General features: G+C 24.6%; 1 protein-coding gene across 2 annotated transcripts in view; it reads right to left on the bottom strand.

The window, feature by feature from the left end:
- LOC129618803 (teneurin-a) overlaps positions 1-17,307 on the bottom strand; it is a 364,957-nt gene that overhangs the window by 334,144 nt on the left and 13,506 nt on the right. For both annotated transcript variants that reach the window (XM_055533811.1, XM_055533812.1), the window contains exon 2: positions 12,469-12,575. In XM_055533811.1, the coding sequence (XP_055389786.1) occupies positions 12,469-12,575 (107 nt within the window). The remainder of the gene's footprint in view (positions 1-12,468; positions 12,576-17,307) is intronic.

The following is a 17,307-nucleotide window of genomic DNA, read 5'->3' as shown; positions in this document are numbered from 1 at the left end:
CTTTTTTACATAATATACGTAAATTTTACTTATACATTATAAAATTTTCTATGTAGGTATTTTAAAAAATATTCAAGGGAATCTGATGAAAAAAAAAATAATAATAAAGGAAAATCCTTGTATCCTTACAATATATACAATGATAATTATATCATATATATATATATACAAATTATATGTATACATTGGTGTTCAAAAGAATTCAAAAATGATATTAAAAATGGAATGCAATAATAATAGTTAAACTTTACCCTAATCTATGTGAATAAGTGAATAAGCATGTGCATATATAAAATAAATACCTACACCTAGAATATAATAATGTACGAAAAGTTTTTCGTTTTTCATTTTTTAAGAGTATAAACAAGGTGTTCATGTGGTTTTTTATGGTTAAATATTTAAAAACAAAATATTTTTTAAATATTTCTAATATGAAATTTGAGCTTCTACGTACTAAATTAAAATATTATGGTAGTGGAGTCTAAATTCGTAAATGCCGCCACATTCAATTTCAAAACATTAAGAAAGAACTCTTAACAGGAATATAATGAAAAACTGAAAATTAATTAGATAAGAACATAACAGATTGATTGAACTACACTCAATAATATTCTGGCAGTTTAAAGTCTTCAATCTCTTAATTTATTATGAATTTCATACTCTAAAAAATAAAAAAATTTTAAACGATTTGTGAACGTCTCTTTACTTTAGAAAATATTTTGAAATCAGATAAGAGAGATATTGAAAGAGAAATTTTTAATTAATATTTTGTATTTGGAAAAATGAGCAACCACGACCAACAAATAAGTAATATGTAGGGAATTTTTGAGAGCATCATGTCTCTTAATATTTATATAATTTATACTCTTAATATGTTAACACAAAAAGGTTTCTCTTAAAATAATCTGATTTTAATTTGTCTTTTGTGAAATTATATTTAGTAACAAAGCTTTTATAAATGCTCTTTTAAACTTTTAATTTAAAAAACAATAAATATATTAAGAGAATATTATTTTAATTGATATTTTTAAGCCTTAGGATTATTTCGTTGGTTTAACGTATTTCGAATATTCTTTTTAGGAAAAAGAATAATCGAAAGTTTTAAATTATTTATTTTTGATGCAACTATTTCTCTCTCTTCTACTCTCAAAGAGTTTTAACTCAAATTCAAAATTTTAGCCCACAGGTTTTTTGTAATATATCAATTTAATTATTAATCTATACACTAGTTACCATTAAGAGAGAAATTAGTTCAACTAGAAATAGTTCTGAAGTTAAAAGCAATAAGTTGACCTCTATTGAGTATTCTCTATTTTGTTGATCTATTATTAAAATTTAAGAGTATTTCAGTGGCCTCAAACACAAACCGCCTAACTCGAGTTAAGACAAAAATGAGATATGTTTACCAGCGAATTCTCCGTTTTGAGTTTCATATGCTCACAAATTTTGGTGGTTCTACGACTATTGCAGCCGGAGTTATTGTCGGATTCACACATGACCTAACTCGAAATGGCAACCATATGCACTTGCACTAATCGCCTAAATCGAGTTAAGAGCAGAAAACATCTTTTTTATGTTTTGGACAAACCACTTATTTCGAGATAGGCTATTGTTGCAAATCGAAATTAGTGACATTTTTTTTTATTTGTATGAATTTTTACAACCGCTTATCTCGAGTTAGGCTTTTGTTGCAAAATTAATTTTGAGTTTTTTTAAATACTAACTCGACATAAGCGATTTGTGTAAAATAAAAATTGGTAGTTTTTTAAACTCATCTCGAGTTAGGCGATTATTGCAAATACAATTATATTCCAAAAGGCTTCTTATGTTGAGTTAGGTTTTTATAACGCGTGCAAGTAAGAACAAAACATCAAAATTAAGCGTTTAGTGTTCAAAATAATACATGATTAGTATAGAATATTTTTTAGTTTTTTATAATAAAAAATATTTTATAACGCTTAACATATTATTTTATGTGATATATAGTGTAGGTATTTTATGTCCGTGATTTAAAACTTGTTCACTATAGTTAAAATTAAATCTTACATTCAGCGACAAGTAAGATAGTTGTATTTTTTAACCCAAAATATAAAACATCTTCACAAGTTACCTGCATTTTTAATGCTCTAATTACCCAAATATCCCATGTTTAAGATTTGAATTTTTTTATTTAACAAATAATCTTGTAAGTCTGTTCGTGATTTACCTGCGGCAAATGTTTTTTTCAATTGACGGAGTTCCCATGTTAAAATGACACGTGGCTAGATTGTTTTGCCTTTGTGGTCTAATTGTATTATTAAGGAAAGTGTTGTTTTATTACGCCCTTGTAAAACACATGTTATTAGGAAGATCAAATTTTTGTGTTCAACAAGAGTTTTTATTCTAATTATTGTACTAAAAAGCAATATTTTTATTATAGGTAAACTAGTAAAACACATTTTGTTAGGAAATTCAAATTATTATAATTTGCAAGGGTTTTAAAAAAAAAAATTTACATCTGGGAATAAGAATATTTTGTTATACGGTTTATTACTCATTTCCGTGAGATCAAATTTCTTCGATTTTCAAATATTTATGATATTTTTGTTATTTCCAAGAAAGTATTTTTTACAAAGACAGTTATTTATTATTGTTTTTAAATGTGCTGGTGTTGGAAATTGTTAAATAATGCAAAAATTATCCAATATAAACTTTATTCACGCTTAATAAATGTACGTTAAAAATTTTGGAACTTGCTAGGAGAGCTGAGATGATTGTGGCGGATGTTAGAGGTATTGCAATATATTTGAAACTAACATAACGGATTCAAAGTGTTTTAAAGCATAGAAATTAGCGAAACTGGTCCTATAGTAAATAAACAAGTATTTACACTACAGATCTTACTTTGAAAACCGAAGTTAATACAGTTTTGAAAACCGCAATTGACTTTGGTCGTGGTGACTGTATTAATGATCCTGATTCAAAAGCAAGTTTTTGAGTCCTATAGGGCATGTGAACATATCTGTAGAGATAAAAAAATATGAAAGGCTTTCTACTTTTATTCTTTTAAGAAAAATCCTTTTACAATTTGCCGAAAGGTTAGAAAATTCGCTTAATCTTTCGCGACCGGGCTTCCTGAATGCACTCAAGTACATGAACGCTCGAAACTGACTCGTGGTTAATTTGTATGGAGTCTTAATTGAAAAGTAAATGCTGACAGCTAAAATAAAAATGTCGAGCAAACTTACAATATTCTTTGTTTATTTGATAATCAAATACTTATATACTCTATGATAGGAGAGCAAATTCCGAACCAATTTACTTTGCCACAACTTTTTACGGAGATCTATATACTTTTTGCGGCAGAACTTGGAGAAAAACTGACGAACAAACCATTTTCTATACGTAATTAATAATACGTCTCCAAGATTTAATTTTCACAAGTATCGAATTATTATTTTCTATACGAGTTCGAGTTCACTATCAAATTTGACTTTTCATTACAGTAGTTGTAATGAATCACACTCGATTTCATTTTGTTTTTGATTTAAAAATTTTAATTAATTCGCATTTAGTATCATTATGAACAAGTAAGAAAGTCATATGGACTATACGAGTAGTACATAAATAAAATAACAAACACCAAACTCATAAACTCATTTTAGAAATTACTTTATGTGCACATTTTTACAATAATGTAACAACTTTGTCAGATCCGTTGCACAATGAAGGCTTCTTGTAATTGAATTACTTTTTGAAATTCTCTTAAGTGGAAAGAGTCGCACCACAGATTTCAAAAAATTCACTTCCAAAAATATTTTACAAGAACAGTTTATACAAAGATTTTTTATATTTTAAGACGAGGTGTTAACTAGTTAGATTTTCAACACATGCTCCAAATTGAAGAAGAAGAGAAAATTAGTACCAAAAAAGAAAAACTTAGAGTACTTGATGCAATTTTTTTATCTGTTGATTTACAAATTTCACAAAACGATAAAGACTGGAGATTTAGCAGATACTCATCCATATTTAGTTGGAGAATCCGAGAGAGAATAAAAGATACTGTCACCTTTTTTAAATTTAATGAAAAAATTATTTTTAACTTTTAGAAATAATTTTTACTTGAAATTTATTCATTTCTTACCTCAATTTATGTTTTTTATGACAATGATTTGAAAAAAGAGTGAAAAATCAAATAACGTAAAAATAATATATATATTTCTTCCCTTTTTATTATAACTTAAGTCACCTAAAACCATATTTTCAGTTTTGCAACAACAGCTTAAGTCGACTTAAGTTTGACGAAAATGCAAAAGTAATTTTTCACAAATCGCCTAAGTCGAGTTATGCTTTGCAAAGTGCTTTTTATAAATTTTGTATAACCGCCTATCTCATTTTTTTCATAATTATGAGAATACTATTAGTTGTTTTACTTCAGATTATAAGTTAATCGCTTCCTTTTTTAATTATCTTTCGATCAAAAAAAAAATTGGCTCAAAAAACTTCATAACTTTTTTCAAAATTAAATTTAAAGTTTAAAATGCATTTATCTCGAAATCACTAAAACAGACTTAAGTCGTTTGTGCTTGAAGCCACTGATTTATAATTTCAAAGAACGGGCTTGTATCATACTCTAGCACAACCAAAACATAAATAATATGTAGGAAAATCAGATTATGTTTTATAATTACTCACGCAAATCGATCTCCTATAATTTTTTCAAAAATATTTAACTTCAATTTTGAAATGACACACTCTGTACAAAACAAAAATATTTTTAACAAAATTTTTAGAATAAAGAAAAGATGATTGCTGATGAAGTTACACTTTAAAAGTTTGGAATTTAATTTTTTAATATTTTTTATAGTTTTTTTTTTGTGTAGCAATTAGAGAAAGTTTTTCATTTAAAAAAAATTATGATTTTATTTTTTGTTTTGGGTAGTTTTTGTTTTTATAGGTTTTTGTTTTTCCCTTTTTTTTTGGCTACGTTTTTATTTTAAATTTAATTTTTAAAAAGTTTTTTCATTATCCTTGAATGGGTTAGAGGAGTGAAAGGAAATATTGTATTGCAAAAAAAAAAAAAATTGTAGTACTTAAGTACTTATTATATTTACTAACTGTTAACAGTGTGTCATTATGTGTTAAATTTTTTCAATGTATTTGAAACTATTAGTTTTGCAGGTAAATTTAAAAAATGTAAGTAGTTATTTGAAAAACAAGTGTTATATTATATTGGTGCAGTTTATACTTATTTATAATATTCAATAATAATGGTAGGTGCTTGTTATGTTGAAACGAATAACTTTAAAAATATTCAAAAAAGTCAGTTTCCTTTACGAGTAAATGTGTGTTTGGAGTATATAAAAAATAAGAACAAGAACTAGGATTCTTTGATAAGAGTTGCTTTTTTGTTGCTGTTTTCTTATACGATAATTTTTACTTTCTGGCTTGGCTCGAATCAAGTTACAAAGAATACAACTATGTAGCCCAATTCAACAAAGAATCTTTACAGTGGGCTAATTATTGTTTCACTCCAAATTTTTAATCATGAATTTATTTTATTCATTTTAACATTTCCAAAATCCAAACAAAATTTTCTACTTTCTAATTAACAGTAATCCAATTTTGAATATTTTTTCTCGAATATTGAAAAAATCGGTATGGAACCGAATTTGAGAAACATTATTTTTATCTGAATAACATTATTTTGAACCTGCATTTATTGAATGCAATCCTGCGTAGGGTCAAATCGAGAATGATTCTTGTTCTATAATCCTGTTTTTTGTTATAGAGCGAAAAGGTTATTTAGGAAAATTTCATATAACACAACAATTGTTAAAGTTTTTACATTAAACAAGTTCAAATTCTAAGCTATATTTAAAAATCACAAAGAAATTCAAATACTGAATTTTAAAATAACTAGATCAGCCAGATTTTATAAAAGTTAGTGTTGAGTTTCATTGTTAAATATTTTATGGCTTTCGTTTATGCCACAAAAATTGAACACAATCGTCTCAATTTCTACAGTTTTTTTATTATTTGTTAAAAAAATACTTTCAAGTTGCGTTTTTAGGTCATAATATTGTATAATATCTTTTTATACATGAACCTGAAGAAAAATCCTTAATAAAAAAAAAACAATATTGCAATTTTTTTTTCCTTTCACTGCTTTTTCCTTTTTTCTTATTTTTAAAAAAGTTCAATCTGTACATTTTTTTATGCCTTCCTTTTGCTGCACAATTTTCTATTCGCAATCTTTATCAAAATGAATTTTTTCTTATTTTTATGTTTTTCTAGCCCCAGTTTTACACTTGTAGATTTTAAAGTACATAATATCGTGCTTTAACACTGATTTTTCTGGAGAGAAAAGAAAACAAAATTTTGTTTTTCTTATTTTTGATTTTTCTATTATTTTTTGTTTTTTTTTTATTTTCAATTTAACATTTTTTGGGTCAATTAACATTTTAACATCATCATAGTTTTAACAATAGGTCTTTAAAGTGGCTTTAATTAAATATTGTATGGTTTTGAAAATTGTTTGCAGTTTTGTATAAATTTGTTGTTGCTGTAGATGTTTTTGTTGTTGCTGATGTTGTTGTTGTTGTAGATGTTGTTGTTGTAGAGTTAACTCTAACAATAATGTAGGTTAAAATGTATATAAAAGCGATTTTATATACATTTTAAACATCTATACATTTTAAATTTTATAATGCGGAAAAATTCGCAAATAATTATGCAAAAAAATAAAAAGAAAAATTGAGAAAGAAAATTTTCTTTGTTAAGATTTTTTTTATGAATTTTTTTTTGCATTTTTTTTTTTTGTTAATGTACTCTTATGGGACACATTAATTATTTAGGTTGAAGGTCGAACATATATTTTTGTTGTTAAATGTAAGTTTTTTTGGAAAAAAAAATAAGCATTTAAAAATTTAAGTGCCCCTAAAAATATGCAAAAAACTTGTTTGAACTTAAAAGTTTTTTTTTTCTTTTTTTATTTCGGGTCCAAGAAAAGTTGTGATTTAAACTTGAAAATTTAAAAAAATTTCAATGTTGAAAAGAGGTTTTCAAAAAAAAAAAACACAAATTTTTATAAAATATTTTAAAGTTTTTTTTTTTTTTTGAAATTCCATTCAATTATTAAACAATTAATTATCTGGGGCGTTATTTATTAGATAAAAATATACAACAAACAGCAAAATTTTAAAAATTAACAAAGTTTCAAAGAAATTTTTGAAGATTTTCTCATTTTAATCTCAAATTGTGATAAAAGTGTGTCAATTTTTAATTTCAAATTAAAATTATGTAAATGATTCGTTTCACATAATTTTGATTTAAAATAAACTTTTAATTATTTCTTTAAAATACTGCATTAAATAGTTTGATTTTTTTAGTACTAGAGACTTTTGATGTACTTTTCGCATTATCTGTATATTTTGAAGAGGCTTTGAGCTGAATGAGTACTAGACATAATTTGAGTAAGCTTCTGGAGATTTAAATGTGCAAAAGGAGCAAATTATTATATAGAAGTCTGGTAAATTGTACTTCAGCAGTATATAATATTCATTAATAATAATATAAATTGTATTTTAGACTTTAGACTGAGAAAGTTAAAAAATATAAATTAAAAACTTAATGAATTAAAATCTATTATATGTGATTAAAAATTTGCGACATGCTTTTGTTCTCTTAAAGTTATAATATTTTTTTAACAATATTGTTTCTGTTCCATTCACAAGCATGAAAAGGCTATTTGATTTGTTGAGAATATTTAAAAAATTTAATATTTTTTAGTATTTTAAGTAAAAATATTGAAGCCCCCAGATTGGGACTAATGTTCAATTAAACAAAAAATTTATGTATAAATTTTTGTTGACTTGCGAAAATCATTTTACCGGAAAATATTCTAACGTAATATTAAAATTTAATGATTTGGTACTAATTTTATAGTATCATGTTATAGTTGAAAGATTGAATATTTTAAATAAATGCTGAGGTGTTGGAGCTGTGACTGGAGCAGCGTATTTCTGCTGCCAAAAATTTAACACTCATTAAAACTTTGTTCAGTATATGGACACTATTTGGTCCATATACCAAAGAAAATTTTATGATTTTCAAGTCTTGTATCATACTTGAAATTAAAACTTATAGTTAATAAACTATTTAGACGCTTGATATCCTTCCTATTTCACCAAAAATAGTGAGTGTCAAATGTTTAATTCAGCATTGTATAAATGGCTAGTTTTTTAATCAATTCCAAAAGAAAATAGTTTAAAATTTTTTTTCAATATTTTTCCTTTAGAAATCAGAAAACGACAATCGAAGGAAAAACAAATAATAATAACAAGAAAAAAGAAAATTTTCTACTCGAATATCCTGTTTACGATTCTATGGTACTTGAAGTTTTTCTTTCTTATATATTTATTTTCTTATTATATATAGTATTTACCTTCGAATTTATCATAATATGTGTTATTGTGTATATGTATGTAGATATGTTGGCATAATTTTAAAGTTTTTGTATATGAAAATTCATTCTTTTGTTTAACTTTTGAGAAATTTCATGAATACAGGAAGAAAATAAAAAATAAATTTGTGTATATGTATATGGTAAGAATTGATCAATTTTCCTCTTATATTAAAATTAAATACATATATATATATAAATATTATATAAGAGAAATAAGTAAAATAATGATAATTTTGAAAAATTATATAAGTAGGTGTATAATAAAAATATATTGATGCTTAAAACAATTCCTTTAACGTTTTCAATTCGATAATTTAGTTTTAAGGGTAATGATTACTTTTGATACTGAAAAATATAAAGGGTTTTAAGCTATAAGAGAATTGTACGACCGATTATCAAAAACAAACATTCGAATAAGAAATTTGAATAGGAAATGAAGTATTTGATGTATTTTAATGTATTGAGACGCATTTTTGATTTCCAGAATGTAGGACATTAATAATTTTAATATTAAGATGATGATTAACGTATGCATCAACAAATTTTAAAAAATTTGAAAGCAATACATGACAATTTGTATGATTCTCTCTGTATGAAGAGAATTTTATGAAGAAATGCTACTTCTATCCAATCAATCTGGAATTTTTTCAAGAAATATTCGTATGACGTTATGTTTGTGTCTTAAATTTTCATGCTACCATTGTTTTTTATGCTACCATTTAGCTTATAAATTAGAATTTTTGTAATTCAAAAATTTTTGCGTTATTATCTGAGTAATAATTCTTGTGGTTTATAATTAGTATTATTTTTCTATTGCTCTTTGAAAATCACACGTACTCGTATATTTCTTTTTTTCACAATATTTGAAAAGTATTTCCTCAGTTTATAACAAAAAAAATCGTAATTAACAAGAAAAACTGTTTAACTTTTTGAAAATTTTTCGGGTATTAAGCCTTATACTGCGGGAGTGCGTTCTAATTGCCATGGTATTATGCAACTTTCAAGCTAAATATCTCCAATTTAAATTTCGAGCGTTTTTGCTAAAATATTACATTTTCCTGAGGCTCCAACAATTAATAGCACTTTCATTCGACTCTTTATTCAATCAAATTGTACAAGTATTTGAAAAACCACTAGCAGGTTATATAATACGAGTATAATTGAATTTTTTGATAATTTTTCATTTTTTTAATAGAGAACTTTTAAACCAAATATTTTATTAATATTAGGATAGCAGAATCTTTGAAATTCAAATGAATTTTAACATTACACGTACTACAAATTTTTAATTCTCTTAATACAAATTTATCCGCGTTATTAATACCACTTAATTATAAACCCAAGAATACTTTTTCTTTTAATTAAATAATCTCAAATAATATTATGAAAATTCATAATATTATGTTACAACAATTTATGTACATTGAACCCTAAATTTCAGCCCTAATTTTTTTTTTTAAATAAAATATGCTTATTACAGGAAACTAAGACAAATCTGAAATAAAAATTTCTTTTCTTCATAAGATAATAAAATTGTTATAAGATATGGCCGAAAAGCTTTTATTTTTATAGCCCTAAATAAAAAAGGTCTGAGATGAAAAAAAAACAAGAAGATTTTTTATTTGAATCTATATGCTATACACAGAAATTCAAATAATAAAGGAAAAACTACGAAAGTAAAAGATGAAAATCTTAAATTACAAGTAAAATGAAAATTTACTATAAGGTAAACAGATTTGTTTTCCCATTTGTTTTTGCATTTTATTTTTGTTTTTTTTTTCTACTTCATGTTAAAAATAACATGAAGGCTAAAGGTTATGATTTAGCACCTGAAATCTTAGGTTTCTTTTTTCTAATTTTGTTTATTCTCTCATTTTTACATAGTAAGATTTTTGACATTTAAAGTGCAATTAACAATACTTTTTATGTACATTACATTTTTTCCAATTTTTTTCCATATTATTTTCCTTCTAGTTTATTATTATGAATTTTCCTTTCGCATATTTTAACTTTTTCTTTTATAAGTATGACAAATATACTTTTATTTAAAGAAAAATTGTAATGAATATGAGAGATAAAATATTTAAAAATGCACCTAGGTACAAATAATACGTTTGCAGTTAAATATGCTTAACAGTATAACAGTTTTATATTTAGTGTAGAGTACAGAGCAAATAATTAAGAAACTTGTCTGTACAATGAGAATATTGTAATTTGAACATATTTATGCAAATCTAGTGGATTTTTTGTGTGAATTCTACTGGAATTCTTAAACTTTTTAATTGTTTTTTAATTTTTAGTAACCTTTTAAACTATGTATTTCTAAAGTCAAGAAGAATTTCATAAATTTTTAATCAATTACAAAAATTAAATTGGCAAATTAGAAATAGCTCATAGCTTAAATGGCAAATTTTTCCAACTGCAATATTAAATTAATATTTTCCAAAATTTTATATTGTCAAGTTAATTTTAATAAATCCAGCTTAAATACGACATAATCTTTCAAAATAAAATTTTCAGACACTAAATTTATCCAAGAATCACTGTAAAAGCTACATAATAAAAATAAAAATAAAATGGTACAACAACAATATTAAAGATAAGGATTTAGATAAAATGAGAGAGAAGAACTGCTAGGAAAATTAACAACAATTAAAATGGTTTTTTAGTAAAATAAAATAAAAGAAAATTATAATATGCAGCTGAGATCATCTCAAAAACGCCACCGCCATAATGGAGAATAAAAAGGGGACAAAATAGTAACATAAAACGATAAATGAAAATATATAAAATTTAAAAAAGTCTTAAAAAAAAGTTGAAAAATTTTCCAAAAAAAAAAAAAATGAAAATCCTCATGGTGGATAAAAAGAGGAGGAAAAAATATAATGAATTTTATTGCAATATAGCCAAGTTTTTTTTCTTCTCAACTTGGCAAAGTGCAATTAATGCTATTAAAAAACAAGGGAGTAGAGCAAAATTATAATTGAATATTTAAAATAACAAAAATAACAAAAAAAAAATTCGAGTAAAACCAAAAATTGTAATTAAAAACAAAATTGTCTAGTCTGTTTTTATGACTATTTTTGCTTTTTTTCTATTCGCCATAAGAACTTTAACTCTTATTCAATTCAAATTTAAATTTGAAATTTATGTAAAATAAGAATGGCTCTTATAATTGTTATTTTGAAAAACAAAATGTAACACTTTTAAAAATTGCAGACTAAGACGAATACAAAGATGGCATTAAACTTTCAATTGCCTATTTAAAAACAATTTTGAATCAGAATTTGTAAAAGAATTGCTTAAAAGTGCAAAGAATTTTAAAGAAAATTGTAATATTCGGGTTTTTATAAGGAATACGTTGACCCCCTATTGACTGAATATGTATGAGCAAATAAAGTGTTAGATGTATGAGCAAAGTATTTTTATTCAATAAGTAAAATTATAATTAAAATTTTGTTGATAAATAATTGAATATTAGAGTGCATTCTGGTCATTCAAGATAATCTTAATTTCGTTTAATAAGTTTTAATTAATTAAAATTTATTTAATAATTTTGAAAACCTCAATATGCCATTATTATTATTCTTCATATAGTGAATCTTCCAAAAATGCTCCTGCATGAGCATATTGTTTATTTAATAATTATTATACTTAAAACGGCAAATAGCTGATTATTTTTCAAAGTTTACAATAGTCAAAACTCTTACTTCATTAATATTTTTAATTTGATCTTATTTTATGCGATATTTTACTTTAAAATATTTTGTTATTAATTTCGATTTCTTTCAACGCTTACATATACTTGATTTCACTGAACCTTACTTAACAATTTCAAAATTATACAACTACAAAATATTTCTCCCTTAAATCTAAATCTTTTAAATTAAATCTTTTCGTCCTTTTAAGTAAAAATATCATTGTATCACACTTAAAATTTTATTAATGTAGGTAAATAATCCAAAAATGGAAAAAAAAAACAAAGCAAAAATTAAAAATAAATATACGAAATTTTAACTTACTTGCAAAATAGGCCAACATAGCCGTTAGGACGACTGCTACTAGTATTAAGGCAATACTTAAACATTTCCAGGAACATCTGTGCTGACATCTTTTGTCTATGTGAAACCTGCAATTATAAAATAAGAGAAAAAGATTGCGAATTATTAAAAGTTTTTTTTTTTTTTCATTATAGAAACAGGAGAATTAAATTTTTTTTATTTTTTTTTTTTAAGAAAAACATTCTCCTTTCTTTTTAATTTATTCTTTTTTCATTTTCAAGTTGAAAATTAAATTAAGAATACAACAATGCAAGTTGAATGTAAAAGTAAGAATTAAATGAACAAAAATGTAACATTATTAGTTGATAAGGGAAAAGTTTGTCATGAGAAGACTTTAATTTTTCGACGCTAATTAGAGGTGTATAATAGAATTACCAGTTTGCTTGTGACGGTATGAGTTAACTTGGGGAGCTAATTTCAATAATGTTCCCAATTTATTGCTGTTAAGCATTTTTATCAGCTTTTGGAATTGTTTATTTAAACCATTTTCGAAACTAAATGAAATATTGACCAAAGACTACAATATTTTCACATTATTTTACTAAATATTTTATTCTTAAAATGTGGCCCCATATAAACTGTTCTTGAATAATGACTTTTTTTTCACTTAATCGAATGTTAATATTCAAATAAAATCTAATTTTTTACGTGACTTTGAAAATATTTTAGAAAAGATCCAGGTATGATATTATTGCTATATAAAATTTAAAATTTCCTAAGGTTCCTATAAAATTTATACGAACTTATAACTATAAATAATATGTAATTGTTGCAATTAACCATTTTATTTAGTATTCCAGAGCGTTAACTCTAAATGAGAGCCTTTTCCAACAATATTTATAGTTAACAATATTAAGAGCGGCGAAAACAATTAACTTTTAATGAGTTTGGGGAATTAGAAGAGAGCATTCCTGACAGTATTCGCGCTCCGCAGTTGACAATATTGAGAAAGGTGGAATATATCCCTTAAAGAAATGAGATCAATATTTCCCTCAAAGGAATGAGACTTAATGCTAACAGTTCACGTTTACATTTGTTGCGATCAAACCCGATCGTGTTAATTCTCTGTTTTCCTTTCTCTATTTCCCCGTTAACTCTATTTGAATCCACCGAAATCACGCTCTACTATCTACCCATATATAGCGAACGTTAGCGAAAAATACAAGAAATTATAAGCGCAAAATGATAACAAATAAAAACTGAAAAAAATTTAATAAACAAAAAAAAAACTCTAAAATGAGGAAAAAAGGGCAATATGGTTTTTTTGCAACAAAAAAAATAAAATAAAAAATTCATTTAAATTAGAAATAATGGTGACAGCGTGGTAAGCATGGCATTGTTACAAAAAGTCATACTGGATTATCCAAGTGTATACGTATGTATGTGTATGTAAATATAAGAGTTAAGAGTAAGAAGAAAACTAAATATGGCATGGATTATATAGAAAATAATTGCCTGTCTCTGATTTTTTTTTATTATGCTTTTGTTTTAATTTCATTTTTGCTACGATCTATATGCTTTTTCTCTACGCTCTTATTTAAGAAGACAAGGCGAGTTATTATGATGGCTAAACAAATTTACCAGAAGGGATATTCTCATTTTCCATTATTTAGATATTCATATACAAAAATATGTATGTATATAAAATTCAGTATAATAGGTTCACAGAAATTAAAATTGTAATTATATATACATAAAACATTAAATAACGGGTAAAGGTATATAAATCAACATAAAACATACATACTAACACACATTTTATATAATAACAACAAGAAATTGCTTGGAATATTCAATTATATAACATTCAGACTATACCACAAAGGAAAGAAAATACATTGTTTTGTTTTGTAAGGGAATTAAGAAAATGTCTTAAGAATTAAGGATTTTACAAAAAAGAATAAAAACCAAATTTAATATCAATTAAGGGATATGTTAGGAGCACGTCTTCCTGAAAAATATTATAGTGTCTAAATGTATAATGACATTTCTTAAGGCATTTCGAATTCCATAAATATTAAGAGATAATAAATTTAGAAGCTCCAGGAGCGTATGTAGAATTTCTATGCATTGATTAGCAAATCAACTGATTTTACAACCTTAACAATGTGTTATCTAACACAAAATTTAGTACGAATTCGAAAATGTGCCATTATAAAATTTAGAGTATTATTTGCATTATGTACTAGGAGTGCTCATATTTGGATTATAGAAATATCATGTAAGACATATAGGAAGATGTACTGAAATTTCTCCATACTTGTGGGGTAAGATGTACTGAAATTTCTTAAAACACAATAGTCAGAAACGCATATTTTAATTAATTCATGACGATAACTCTCCTGACTTATAATTATATTATATGTATGTATATTAAATATATTTTGCAATTTGCGAAAAATGTACTTAAAAAGACAAATAGATAAAATGTAAGAAAAAAGAATAAAACATGGATAATGTACTATAACAATGAGTCCTTGTAATAATAAATTAGGATTTAATGATTCAATTTGAATCCGATTAATTAAAGTTTGAGTTAATTTTGTTTAGAAAATTTTCTACACAGTCTAATTTTTATTTTCATTTTGTTGAAAGAATTTTTATTACAGAATGTAATTGGTATGTTATAATACTAATAATAACAACAATAATTTCTTATCCTTGTAATACTTTAAAGGAATTTGAACTCATTGAGTCAACAATAATCGATAGATAAGTCAATTTTTGAGTTTTTGATTCAAATAACTTAAATACTAAATTCTTAGTGAAATATCAAAGAAATTGGAGCGAGCTGGAAAAACTATTGTTAATAGAGTTTTTCATGAGAAATTTCACTAATGCTGAACACTTGCATAATAACAATCCTGCCTTAAAAGAAGTAGAAAGTGTTCAATGTTTAATTTTCCATTTGAAATTCCATAACCTTCAATTTCAAAATTTCGAGTAAAAATTCTTCCAACTGAAAGTTTATATTTAATTTAATAATTTCTATTTGATTTAAAATAAAATATTTTTAAAGAAATTTAACGAAAAAATAAAAATAAGAGAAAATTTAAAAACGGAAAAATAGTTGATAGAGAAATCAAGTCATCGAATTTTAATTAAATTTGAAATGATAAAAAAAAATTATTCATTTTGATTTCATTCATAATATTTTTTTCAAAACAAAAAAAAAAAACCAAAAAAAAATAAAATTTCAATTTCTTTGAAACGTGACCAAAAATTTTCCATAGAAAAAATCTAAAAATTTTTCAATGTTTTTTTATTTAATAAAATATTTTGCTTGCCTTTGCAAGATCTTTGTTCTTTCTCCCATGCTTCTTTTCGAACACGTAAATTAAAAGTAAAATGTATGTGAAAAATACAAAAATATTGAAAATATTCTCTGCATACTTATAGGGGTAAGTAATTTGCTTCCTACGTATAGAATCAATTGTTGACTCTTACATTAAACTGTGAAATCTTAAAACTTTCAATAGGAATATGAAGAACGTAGATTTCTACTGATATTGTAGAAACTTGTTATATTTAAAATTAAAGAACTACAGTGTTTTAAGTTAAGGTATCGTACACTAAATTCAAAAAAAGAGAGCAGCAACAAATTTTCGGAGCTTTGTAGTTAGATTTTATTGCAGTTTTTATTAGTATTTCTGAAGATATTAAGTGTTAAGCTTTCAAAAACCAATAATCTATTCCTCACAATAAGCAATTAATGATATTTTCTGTATGAGGTTCCAAAATCATTTATAATTGAGTATTCTGGGGTAGTAGAAACAACGTTTTGAAATTATTGAATGAAACCTATACACTTTATTTCGCTGCATTCTCTTTCTTAAATTTAAAAGGAAAGAGTTAAATAACGTAATTTGCTAAATTTGGAATCGTATTGTGAACATTAACATTTATTTTTGGGTATTAGCACTCTGTGAGGCTTTTACCTTGTATCATTTTGTGCTTAGAACCCTCCGTTGTGTTAAATAGTCTACATCTGGTCTGTGAAATGACCACTAGTTTGATTGTGTAAGAAAAATCTTATTTCGATAACCTGAGCAATTCTACACGATATGAGTAACTGGGTTATTCATAGATTTCAAATATTAATTTTTTTTTTTATGATTTCCTTATTATGATTTCTGGAAAAGATTGTTTTTGCCAATTTTACGTTTTTTTTTTTAAATTTATGTATGGAAAATTGTCTTCTCATTTCATTTTCAAAATAAATAATGAAAAACTGCAACAAAAACTGAAAAGAAAAGAAAACGAAATTTATTCTTTAGAATTTGGTAGTGTCTTTCTCTTTTCTCTTTTGACTATTATAAATCTATTACCCTGATATATATTCTAAATAAAATGTCCTTTAAATTCATATATAAGGTCCGAGAAGAAAATTAAGAGTTTAAAAAAATTCTTTAGATAAAAAAACAAAATATATGACTCTTTCCTTTTCAAATTTTAATAATTTCAATTCAATTCAATATTTTTTTTTTCTTATTTTTTTGTGTATCAATAAGATTTGGGTCAAACCTCAAAATGTAAACCACATGATTTTTTTTTTGGAAAAATTTTCAAAAATTTAATAATATTTACACTTGATTATTTAAAATTTATATAAGAATAAGGTAGATGAATATATTGTGTATTTAAGGTAAGGTACGTAAACTGTATTTGTATATGTGTGTTATATGTTCTTAAATAAAAAAAATATTATATATACATACAAACATACCATGTAACATGAAATCTCATATATGCACAATGTATACCTATATACATAATAGATAATATTTTGTGCCATGAACG

Source organism: Condylostylus longicornis, unplaced genomic scaffold (genome assembly GCF_029603195.1).
Source record: "Condylostylus longicornis isolate FDR11 unplaced genomic scaffold, ASM2960319v2 ptg000010l, whole genome shotgun sequence".
Taxonomy (NCBI): Eukaryota; Metazoa; Arthropoda; class Insecta; order Diptera; family Dolichopodidae; genus Condylostylus; species Condylostylus longicornis.
The sequence above is the reverse complement of the archived record's forward strand: the minus strand, read 5'-3'. Positions and strand labels throughout refer to the sequence as shown.